This window comes from Buceros rhinoceros, unplaced genomic scaffold, assembly GCF_000710305.1.
Source record: "Buceros rhinoceros silvestris isolate BGI_N320 unplaced genomic scaffold, ASM71030v1 scaffold16490, whole genome shotgun sequence".
Classification (NCBI taxonomy): domain Eukaryota; kingdom Metazoa; phylum Chordata; class Aves; order Bucerotiformes; family Bucerotidae; genus Buceros; species Buceros rhinoceros.
This window is the reverse complement of record NW_010388043.1, coordinates 6,253-17,643: the sequence shown is the minus strand read 5'-3', so window position 1 is coordinate 17,643 and position 11,391 is coordinate 6,253. Positions and strand designations below refer to the sequence as shown.

Below are 11,391 nucleotides of genomic sequence, written 5' to 3'. Positions count from 1 at the left end.
GTTCCTCCATGTTGAACCCAGGACACAGTGCCATACCCCTTTCCACAACCCATGAGACCACCTGCTTTTCCTGGGCAGAATATGAAGAACTTTTCATTCACTTTACACTCCTTTCAACAAGAAGCCTGAGTCAGTCTCTGTTGTTTATAAACCAAACCCATGCAGAAACATTTTAAAAGTTAATAAAAACATTTGGAGAGTAAAACATAGTAATACTTTTGCCACAAGGTGCTGGATTAATCACCTAAAATACTGTCCATGGTGCATCAGTAAGTATAAGCATGTACATACTTGTGATGAAATATCTGCTTCTAGACTCTAGGCTTGTTACTAAGCACTTGAACACACTGATGAACCATAAGCAGTATCTTCTGTTTAAGCTCTGTTTCAGTTGCCTAGTTGGAAGCAGCATATGGAGCCAGTAATTTGCTCTGACAGTAAAGCTCTTTATTGACCCAGTATGGGAAAGTTTCTGCTGCTTGCCTCATATATAGGGTTCTTTCTCCTTATCTTCCAGCCAAGAAAAGGCCATGGTGAGGGTGGGAAAGGATGTAGCCAGACACCTTGATGTTCTCCAGGTGTTGAAGTTAGGAGTTAGCTCTACTGCATATGTATATTCTGATGTAGCACATGGAGAGACTTACTGAAGCACAGAATGAATGGGTTGTACATATTTCTGTTCAGAAGACATTCCCCACCCTCAGAAGGAAAAAAAGTCTCATAATATTCATGTACTCCTCCCCCTCCTCTTTTTAAGATGCTGTAGGTTTTCAACCATCATCCTTTGAGAAGATTTTAAGCATCTTAAGCTATATTCCCAGTTTTACTGATGTCCCAGAGAGATGTATTTCTACAGAAATGGTCAGCAGCAGCACTCCGCCAGACTCCACAGTAAAAACACTCACTGATTGGAAGTCACTTGATTCTCAGAGAAGTGCTTCTGTACAGCCTGCTGTTACTGGAAATGTTCATGCTCTCAGCACCATCAGTGGTCACTTTGCTAACACAGAGGAGAGTTCTTCAGTACATGCTGTGATAACTGCATCTTCAAGGAGTCATGCTGCATCATCCAAGAAGAAATCAAGGGCACAAGATGAGGCCTACAGCTATTTTGAGACCAGCAGGAAGGCTTCTCCTAGCACCAGGACAAATATAAACAGAGGTCTTTCTTTGCCAAGCAAAATGGTCAAAGGTGGAAACGCTCACAGAGTTCAGCACCTATCGTTAGCCAAGCATAAAGCGAGTCCTTTACCTTTTGTCCTTGTTGAAGCCACTGTCCCACCAAAAATGCTTCCTGAAGAATTGAGCGAAATAGTCATTCCTAAAGCAGTAACATGTACTGATTTACCCTGTTTTCCTGGGGTACCTTGTGAGCCAAGTCAGGATGGAAGGGTCAAGTGTGGTCATTGTCCTTATGGTTATTACGGAGATGGCTTCACTTGCAGAGGTATTACAAATAACCACACTAAATGCTTTGTGGAAAGGAGCCTTGCAACATCTTTATAACTTTAAAGTACATCGTTACTGTGTGATCAGTGAAATTCATCAAGTATTAAGTTTTCTCATTTGCATTATTAGTATTGGCATAGCCTATAGGCTTTAGTTGTATGGATGCACTTAAAAATATTTTCTTATGTGTCTCAGGCTCCCTGCTTACAGGCAGGGACCTAATGGATCCTGTGTGATCTGTACATTACGTTAGGCAAGACACGGTTGTGCTGAAATGACACTTTCATTTTCCTTATACCTGTCTTTGTTTTCTTGAATGCCTTTCAGCAAGATGTAGACAACCATGTGGCAAAAATATGGAGTGTGTGGCACCCAATATTTGCAAATGCAGGCCTGGTTATGCTGGTTATAACTGTCAGGCTGGTGAGTACGGCATTTCAATTTAGACTGTGGTAACTCATATCCACAAATTAATGATTCGAAGATCAGTGTTGATTTTTTGCACAGCTCTATGCAGACCTGATTGCAAAAACCATGGGAAGTGCATTAAGCCTAATGTCTGTGAATGTCTACCAGGATACAGTGGCTCTGCTTGTGAAGAAGGTAAATGGAATAGTTTTGGCTTTTGAATCCATAAATATCCATGATCCAATGATGCTGTAATAACTTCTATGACTGTTCTTTCTGACAGCAAAGAGGTATGTTCATTTTACTTTTAACTTAGTAGAACTCTTTGAGTAATGTATTGGTATATAACCTTCTTTTTTTTTTTTTTTTTTTTTTTTTTTTTTTTTTTTATATGTACTGTACGTGTTGCTTGTGATTGGATATTCCTAAATTTAGCTTTCACAGTAAGCAGAGGGGTTCACCAGTGAACCAGTAGATGCCTCTAAGCTAAACAATCCCAAAGAGTGGGAAATCCTGTCTGGAAATTTTCTCAGATTTCTTTTCTTCAGGGTAGCCACCACTGATAGGATTCTGTGCTGGTACTCTGTAGAAATTAAGTTCTTCTGGTTACTTATTCTTGTCAAAAGGTATTGCATACATCTCTTTATTTTATTCCCAGTTCTTTGCTCACTGTCAATTATTAACATTTTCCCTTTTTCCAAAGCATAACCAATCCATCCACCTTTTTAGAGGCGATTTCTTGAACACCATAATTCTGTATCTGCAGCACATTGTAACCCACCCTGCCAAAATGGAGGCACGTGCTTGGCCAGAAATCTCTGCACCTGCCCGTATGGTTTTGTGGGACCAAGATGTGATACAAGTAAGCAAAAAAGCATAAGGGAAGAATATAGAACATTTCTCCTGTTCTTCAGGAGCAAGAAAGCAAATTATGGTTTAATTTTTTATGCACTCTGTCTAATGCTAGCAAATGATGCAGTACCTGTGCCTCTTTGAAGGCCCCCATACCTGGGCTTTTTTAACATCAGTTGAAATATCAGTTAGATAGTTTTTGCATGTAACTTTGAAAACATAATGTACTATAAAAATCGCAAATAATTTATTATTTGTGATTCATTAACATGAAAATATTGAGTACATTGCATGTGTGATACCACCTCCAGAACAAACACAGATGTTTAATATGTTCTTAGAGCTTTTTATCATCTATCATCTTAAATTGGTTAGATACTGGGGTACATTCAGAAGTTGGTATCGTTGAATGGCGGGTCAGAAAAACTGGGATACAGGAAAACCAACTTCAGAACCACATTATGGGTGGGGTTTTTTGGTGTTTTGTGATTTGGTTTGTTTTTTTTTTTATTTTTTTTACCCAGCATGAAAATTGGAAAATTTGCTATGGTCATAGCTGAAAAATTGGGATTAGATAGTGTCACATACATTGTCTTTTGCATTTTTAATTCTACATGCTGCAATTCGGCAACTCCAAATTTTGTGTAAACTTCATACCATAAATTTTTGTGATCGAAAGAGTCCCAATTTAGACATATAAACATAGGTTTATATAATCATTCATCTGAATGTGCCACCGCATTACTGATCCCAAACAGAGGAAGTCTTTTGTTCGTCATCTTCTCAAATCTCAGGACTCTTCATCATTCTCAGTTTTTCTCATTCTAGTTTCAATTCTGACACAAAAAAATTGCTGTTCTTTGTTAAGCAATACTAAAGAGAATGAGGTGTTGTCCTGGAGAAGTGATTCATGGTTTTCCACAGCCATGATATTTTACTATCTTTGATTGTTAGTCTTGTGTCACTTTATGCATGCAGCTGCACTTGATGAAGTGATGGAGGACACTTGAGTGAACTTTCTTGGTGTACATCAAATTCATCATGAAACACGGTCCATTAGTCTCTTAGTATGGAATTCTCATTTGCTTTAGAATTTATTTGAAATTTTCTAGATTTTTAACACTGAATGTATCCAGACCATGGATAATTACACAGAAAAATATTTTATTTACCTTCATAGTCTAGTGCTAGCTTTTTATGGCTTTGAGACTGGCTTAATCTATTCAGCAATTTCTCCTCAACTAGTGGAATTGTGTGCTATTTCTAGTGTTAGCATTTGGGAAAGAACTGAAAAATTAATCAAGCATAATTTGTAACATACCTCTCTCTCTCTCTCCTACATTGTCCTTTTTTTTCTCCAACTTCTTGGATGGTAGTGGTTTGCAACAGACATTGTGAAAATGGGGGTGAATGTCTTACTCCAGACATCTGCCACTGTAAACCTGGGTGGTATGGACCTACGTGCAGTACAGGTAACACTTCCACAACTTCTACATTCCTGGGAGAGTGTCCAGAGGACCTCCCATAGTTTGAAAATTGGAACCATGTGGCTCAGACAGCGTTGATGGTCAGCCGCATACTGCGACAGAGCCCCTGCACTCATGTCTGTGCATGTCAGTTTTGCTGCTGGTAGCACCTCTAGAAAATCTAATACTGATCCTCAAATTTTTGGAAAACATTTTATGTGAATGATGTTACCTGCAGTTATCTTAGGTGTTTACAATTCCTGTCCTTGCAACAGAAGCACATATTTTATAGACTTTATTTGGATGTCATGGTTCCCACTCTTCCCTGTTTCTGACCCTGTTTCTGCAGCAATGTGCGAGCCTGTGTGTCTTAATGGTGGTTCCTGTACTAAGCCAGATGTTTGCATCTGTCCACATGGATTCTTTGGTGCCCAATGTCAGAATGGTAATCTTTTCGGTTTTTTCTTTTTCCCCACCCTCCCCTCACAGCTGCCATTATGAGGAAATTTGTGAGAAAACTTTATTATCTTAAGACTCAAAATTCATGGTCAAGTCATCTGGGAAGTGGTGCAAACAGAGATTCCATTACAGTGAGTGTCCAAAGAGAAGGGAGACTCAAAATTTGCCTTGTCTTCCACTCAACTTTTAAGCAGCATTCAAACAGTTTAATTGTATGTTATGTAGCCTGTACACATGTGCACATATAGTTGCCAACCTTGACTGTTTTTTATCTGATTTTGTCTTTACTATTGACGGAGGCACCAATATACATGAGTATCATTTTTGCAAGACAGGCCTGATAGTACTGAATGTCTGTGTAAGCTGTCAGAATTTTCCTGTGGCATTCTTATTTTCTAGAACTGTATCACTACATCAAACAAAACGCAAACTACAGCCTTTGTCTTCTGTTTGTATCTTCTAGCTGTCTGCACCCCACCTTGTAAAAATGGTGGTCATTGCATGAGAAATAATGTCTGTACTTGTCCTGATGGGTACACAGGCAGAAGATGTGAAAAAAGTAAGCGAGTGTTAAAATCTTGCCAGATTCTGAAAGTAACCAATAAATTATTCTGTTATTGATTAAATGTATTAAAACAGTAGGTGGTTTTGGTTTTTAAGGTGTCTGTGAGCCAAGGTGCATGAATGGAGGAAGGTGTGTAGGGCCAAACATTTGCTCTTGTTCTTCGGGATGGAGAGGAAAAAGATGTAACAATCGTAAGTATCTTGTAGTTAACAGGAGAACCATGCCTTAAGTAATACATCACTAAAGGACACCTCTGTCCACAAAAGTAATAGAAGTTAGCGCCAAAGAACTCAAAAATGTAGACACACTGAAAAAATAATAGTCTTCTATAACTTGGCAGCAAAAATTTAGGATGAAGAACATGCAGTTCTTGGACTAAATCATGAGACCAAAATATCTTCTAAATTCTTGTACAGCAAATATTTGTTTCTTTCTTAATTGTTGTCTAAATAAAAAACATCTGTATTTCTGCAAAGAGTTGAGTCAATGAAGTGAAAGAATTTCAATTTGTGCTGTAGGATATAAAAGGCAGATATAATAGAAAAATAAGTACAGTGAAGGATTAGAAAACTGTGGAAACATAGTGGGAAATGATTGGAATAGACGATGTGATGGGTGCAAGCTCTTTATGAAAGGTAAGAGTAGGATGGTAATGGTAGCTTAGCTGTGGGTCACATTATGTCTTAACGAAGATATTGATGCTGCATAAATAAAATGTGGCAGGATGGAAAAAAGCAGAGTCCACATGAAAATCAGCGTGAGGATGGGTGGTAGAAATCCCGTACGTAAAGTGTTTGGTCTGTCATAGAAAATAACTTCGGATCAACTGATCGTAAGTTGAGTCACCATGTGTGTTAAGCTGTGTGACAGACAAAAGACCTTTCACAAAGGTGTAGTATCAGGCAGGTAAAATTGGAAAAATCAAAGCTATTTGGTGGTCCTGACTTAATTCAGTATTTCAGGCTTTTGTAGAAATCTGTGATGCATCAGAACATCTTAATGCTGTAGAGCTTTTTGGTTTTGGTTGCCCCTCTTTAATATCCTGCTGATCTTAGATTTTCAGTGAAGATAATGTGACTCTTGTGTATGAAAAGCACTCAACCCCTCGTGGGCATCCTGAAATGTAAATAATAAGTAAGAGTAATACATGGAATATAACTAAACTTTGTGATGATGTTTGTGCAGCAATCTGTCTTCAGGAATGTAAGAACGGTGGGGAGTGTATTGGACCAAGTACGTGTCATTGTCCTCTGCAGTGGGAAGGAATCCAGTGTCAAATACGTAAGAATGATGTGACCTGTAGACCCTTTGCTTCAGCAATGTAGGGCCTAGAAGTCCTACAGCTTCATTGTATTTTAACCCAAATCTGTGTGAAAGGCAGGATAAAGAACAGATTTCTCTGCCCGTTCTGAAGCCCTCCAGGATATGGTAGTAGTCTGGGACCATGGCAATATGCAGCAGCTTGCTGTAACACTGTATGCTGCTGCGGCAGCCCTGAGAGGCCATTGTAATAGTTTGGAATAGTAGGGTGTGTTAAAAAAACCACCTTACTCATGTCCTTTTCTCATTTTTCATTCATGCCCTCAGCATGTTTCCATATGAAATCTGCATCTTTGCATAAGAGGGGTGGGATGGGCAAAAAAGCATCTTGACTGTGAAGTCTCTTTACACTGAGGGGTGGTCCTCTGTGAAAGTAACTACCAGGATGTTCTCAGCTCCTATAAGCAGGCAGAATAAGTATATAGAGGTGGTAGTCACTTTTTCTTGACCACGTTGTTTGCATGAATAAAGCCACATGATGTACCTCTCTTGTTTTAGCTGTGTGCAACCAGAAGTGTCTGTTTGGAGGCAAGTGTGTATTGCCTAACATATGCTCTTGTCGTCCTGGTTACACTGGAGTCCTCTGTGGGAAGAAAATACAGGTACTTGTAGTGTCAAGTCACCATCGCAGATACAGCTATTTGGGAGTCATTATCTAGTTCACCCTTGTCCAGTGAAGCAGCATGAAACACACCAAAAGTGTTTGTCTAATTTCTTCCTTTCAGTCTCCAGTGAGGGAAAATTCATAAAATTACTAGAAGATATTCTAGTAATTTATAGGCTCTTAATACTTACAGAATCGCTCTCAACACCTAAAGTCTATTTCTTTTGTTCCAAATTAAGCTGATTATCTCATGTCATTCCCTAAGTGGCTGACGCCGAAATTGGTAACTACCCTCTTCGTAACAGCCACTATTCTCTTTCCCAGCACCTGGCCCTACGCTGAGGAAGAGTATCCCACTGCTGTCATTCTTAGCGTGCGACAAGTCAAGCCCTGATCTTTTTCAGCTAACTAACTAACTAACTACAATGTCACTCCAGTCATCCCTGTTTGATACAAACATTCCTTACCCCCAAGTGTAACTTTGGAAATAGCTCGACTGTTTTGCATTGTAGTGAACGATAACCATTTCTCTGTTCTGTTCATGTCATCTTTTTTTGTATTCCTTTGTTTGACTGCTGACAGTCACTCACTGAAGCAATTTAATTAAATGTTTCATTACAACTAATTTTTTATGACATCTGAAACAGAAAGCATTCTACTCTTCTTGAATCATCTGTGATATTTCACTTCCTTTAATTTCAACATATTTAGACACTTTTCTGGTGCCGGCAGAATTCTTTCAGTGGAGATGGAATATAGTGTAGCAGATTTTAGCACTGCATGCTGGTGCTGTTCCTTTACATGCGTCTCTAATTACATGCCACTGTTCACTCCTGTACTGTGTTTTCTTTTAAAAACAGGTTAGTTCTGAGGTTTCCTGCTGCAGCCAAACCAGCGTATTCTATCCTTCCCATCTTTACTTTCTTTTTAGTAATTTGCCACTTTATGTCTTTTATTCTAAAACCTATAATGTGACTGCTAGATGTGCTGGCATTTTTAGTGAAAAATGAGTAGAAAACAGGAAAGATGGCAATGGTTCAACTTTCATCCAGCCTCACTTTCTCCCAGTTGAAACTACTGGGAGTTCAGATTTTTTTCTGTTCTATCAAGTCCAATATACAATGACAATGCTATTTGTGGTCAGGTAGCATATAACTTGCTAGAGATGGGGCAAATATGTTGAAGAAATTGAAACAATTAATAAATGTTCATGCACATTTTGAAAATGTAAAACTACACATCCTATATGATAAGGCTGTAGTGTTTGCGATATAGACTTCCAAAGTGTGACCTAAAAAAAAAAAGAATTTTGATTTAAATGTCTACATAAATATATCCCGCAAAGCATTAGTGTATTTTTGATCTAGAAGATATATTGCTGATCAGTCAGACAGTGCTATATCATACACTGACCAAAGTGACACATTCTCCTAAAGAAATAAGCAAGCTATATGCACAAGTTTAACTTAATGTTGTGTTTCTGCATATCAGGAAAGCAGACATTTATTACAATTGTTTCTTAAACTTGATCGTAAAAATGGGCTGCATCATTAAAGTTTCTTTTTACATTTATTTATTTTTCTTTCTAAGGTACAAAGGCGACACGGTTGAAGAAAAAATATGTATCAATTAAACTGCTGCATGGAGGTATGAGACTTGAAAATAGCAAGAGGGTTGAAGGCAACTACCAAGTTTATTTAAATGAAAGGAGTATCCAGAAGCATTATTATAAAAGATTCCTATTACAGTAATGAATTTTGGTGAGCTTCAAAACAACAATCTTGTAGTCATTAAAACATACATATATTTCTATATTTTTGCTACCTCATGCACAAACTGCACAGCCTCAGGTTCTTCACTGAGCTCACAGATTTGATGAATCTGCAGTTTGATGTAGTCAACTGGACTAGATTTCCTTCGTGGGAACAAGACCGTAATAACCGCTGAGCGTCTCGAGGAAAGGCGGCAGCCCTTCACTTGTAAATGGTCCCTCTGTTTGTAAACATTGTTTACATGCATATTATTGCTGTGTGCGTACAGAAGAAAAAGCAGAATTATTTTTCTCTTGTCTTGTATTTGCGTCAGTCTGTTATAATGACTAACTAGTAGTGAGGAAGGAGGAGGAACCTAAACCAGGGCTACTAACAGTGTCTTGTCAACTGTTGACCAGATGCAGAATAATTCTGGTTTATCTCATGAAGATGAGCGTCCAGCTACTGCATGATTTCTGAGTCAGCAAGACTTTTAAGCCCCTGTTTTGAGACGTCATTCAGTAATATGAGGGAATTTTGTCCCTGAGTCTCTCAGAGAAATTTGACAATGCTTTTAGCCATGCTGAATATTAAAATAGGAACTAATAGGAAGAGGAATTTGCTGTACATCATGCCATCTGTATACATCAAATCAGAAAGCATTTGTAAAATATCTTAGAGGAGTTTATTCCAGTACCTGTTGGTCCAGTGAACCATTAGCACTTAGCAGCTGCCAGATAGTTTTTGGTCAAAGAAAATGCAATTTTGTGGAGGCTTCCTACAGAGGACCACCACCCTCTTCCCCTAGAGCTGCACAAGATATTTCAGTTCATGCTGCAACCAGCTGAGCTCTGGTAATAGCCTTTTAGCTAAGGCTTCAAAGTTTTGATTTATTTTTTCTTTTTAAACAAAAAATAAACATCATGACTTCCTGTTCTCCTGAGCAATATTCAGTTTACATACACAAATTCTCAATGGGAAGAAAACAGAGCTCATTTTGCCATTTACTGCCACTGTGGGATGCTGATCACCAAACCATAGCTGTTAGGAGCTCTGTGCGTAGATTTCCATCACCTTTGATAGTCCTCCTAAGTCATTTTGCAAAGTAAGCTGGCATTTCGAGAGCTCAGCATCCTTCCAGAATGATACCTGATGGATTCCTGACTGGTATATTTTAAAAATGTTTTCAATATCCAACTTGCATTTTAAGTTTCAGTGTTTCCATAGTTTCTTTCGATCAAGCATCCAAGTGGCTGGTCCTCTGGGAATCGTTTTGTTATTTAAAACTTAACTCCATTTTAATTGTTTCTCACAGCTGATGATCGCTGTGAACAAAACCTGACTAGCAATTGGAACTGATGCCTCCGGATGGTGCTTTGAATATACAAGGTTCTGAAAATGTGTTTAAAATGCAAACACAGCAATATTGCATACTCTCATGTAACAACCCCCACTCCTCCTGTCAGTTCAGAGGTGCTGTGCTAAAAAAGAGAGAGAACATCTGCCAGGAGCACTGTTAATAGTACTTCAGTTAATGAATTTGTGCAACCTTCCATTCACAAAATACATCAATATATATGTGCCTTTCTAGGATATCAGGCTGAATAAAGGACGGGGGTGCGTGTTTAAATCATAACTTTGTATTTCCCATTTATTTTCAGTAGTTCTAAGGGCAAAAAATGATTTCTTTTACATTTTCCAAATGCAAGCTGTGCAAACAAAGTGCAGCCAGAGTTTTGCTACAGTAGTTAAAAATGCTCAGTGCTAAGCCGTGCTATTTTCCAGCAAGCAAATGATGCAGAAAAATTACTAGTACAAGCGTACAGACAGACAGCTACTTCAAAACTGCCCAGTAATTATGTGATTAGTTGAAACCGTTTTGTTACTAGATTGTCCAACATACATGTGAAACAGAATTCAGTGTAAAGAAAGCACATTGCAGCGGTGCAGTAAAATTGCTCCATTTAGCAAGTCACAGAAGCATATAGAGGACACTGTAACCAGTGTACACAGGTTAACAAAACTGTTCTAAAATTGCGTAGTGCCATCTGAAATTGGGCCCAAAAGAGTGTGGTTGTGGAAGGGGAGAGAAGGGCTGCATACTGCAGGAGTTGCCTTAGTTCCAACTCTGATGGAATGAAGGGCAGCTTGTGCCACACGGAAGATCTTGTGGTGATTCTAAGCACATTAGACAGAATACAGGTATCTTTGGTAACTTTTCTTGCATGATTTCTTTAAATACTGGGCAGTGCTGGAAGGTACCTGTGTACATCATCAATTTATTATCTGGTTGCACTAAAGTTGCTCTGCAGGCCAGCAGAAATTCTCTCAAGTGCTGATGATTGACTTTTGCCCTTGACCTTGAGAAGATCTTTAAAATTCAGGATAATTAATGTTTTCTGACTGAAGGACTCATATCACAGAAGACACTAAAGATCTTAGTAAGGACTCAGTTTCCTACACTAGTATCCATGTTGACTATGATTAAAAAAAAAAAAAAAAAAAAAACCCCAAACT

General features: G+C 38.5%; 1 protein-coding gene across 1 annotated transcript; it reads left to right on the top strand.

Annotated features, from left to right (window-relative positions):
• Positions 1-858: 858 nt before the first annotated feature.
• On the top strand, positions 859-7,121 carry LOC104500884 (the record flags this gene model as incomplete). The annotated part of the gene is made up of 6 exons (XM_010144612.1): positions 859-1,329; positions 1,777-1,872; positions 1,957-2,052; positions 4,525-4,620; positions 6,399-6,432; positions 7,018-7,121. Coding segments are annotated over exons 1-6 (897 nt in total), but the record flags the coding sequence as incomplete, so codon positions are not given.
• Between the last annotated feature and the right edge of the window lie 4,270 nt (positions 7,122-11,391).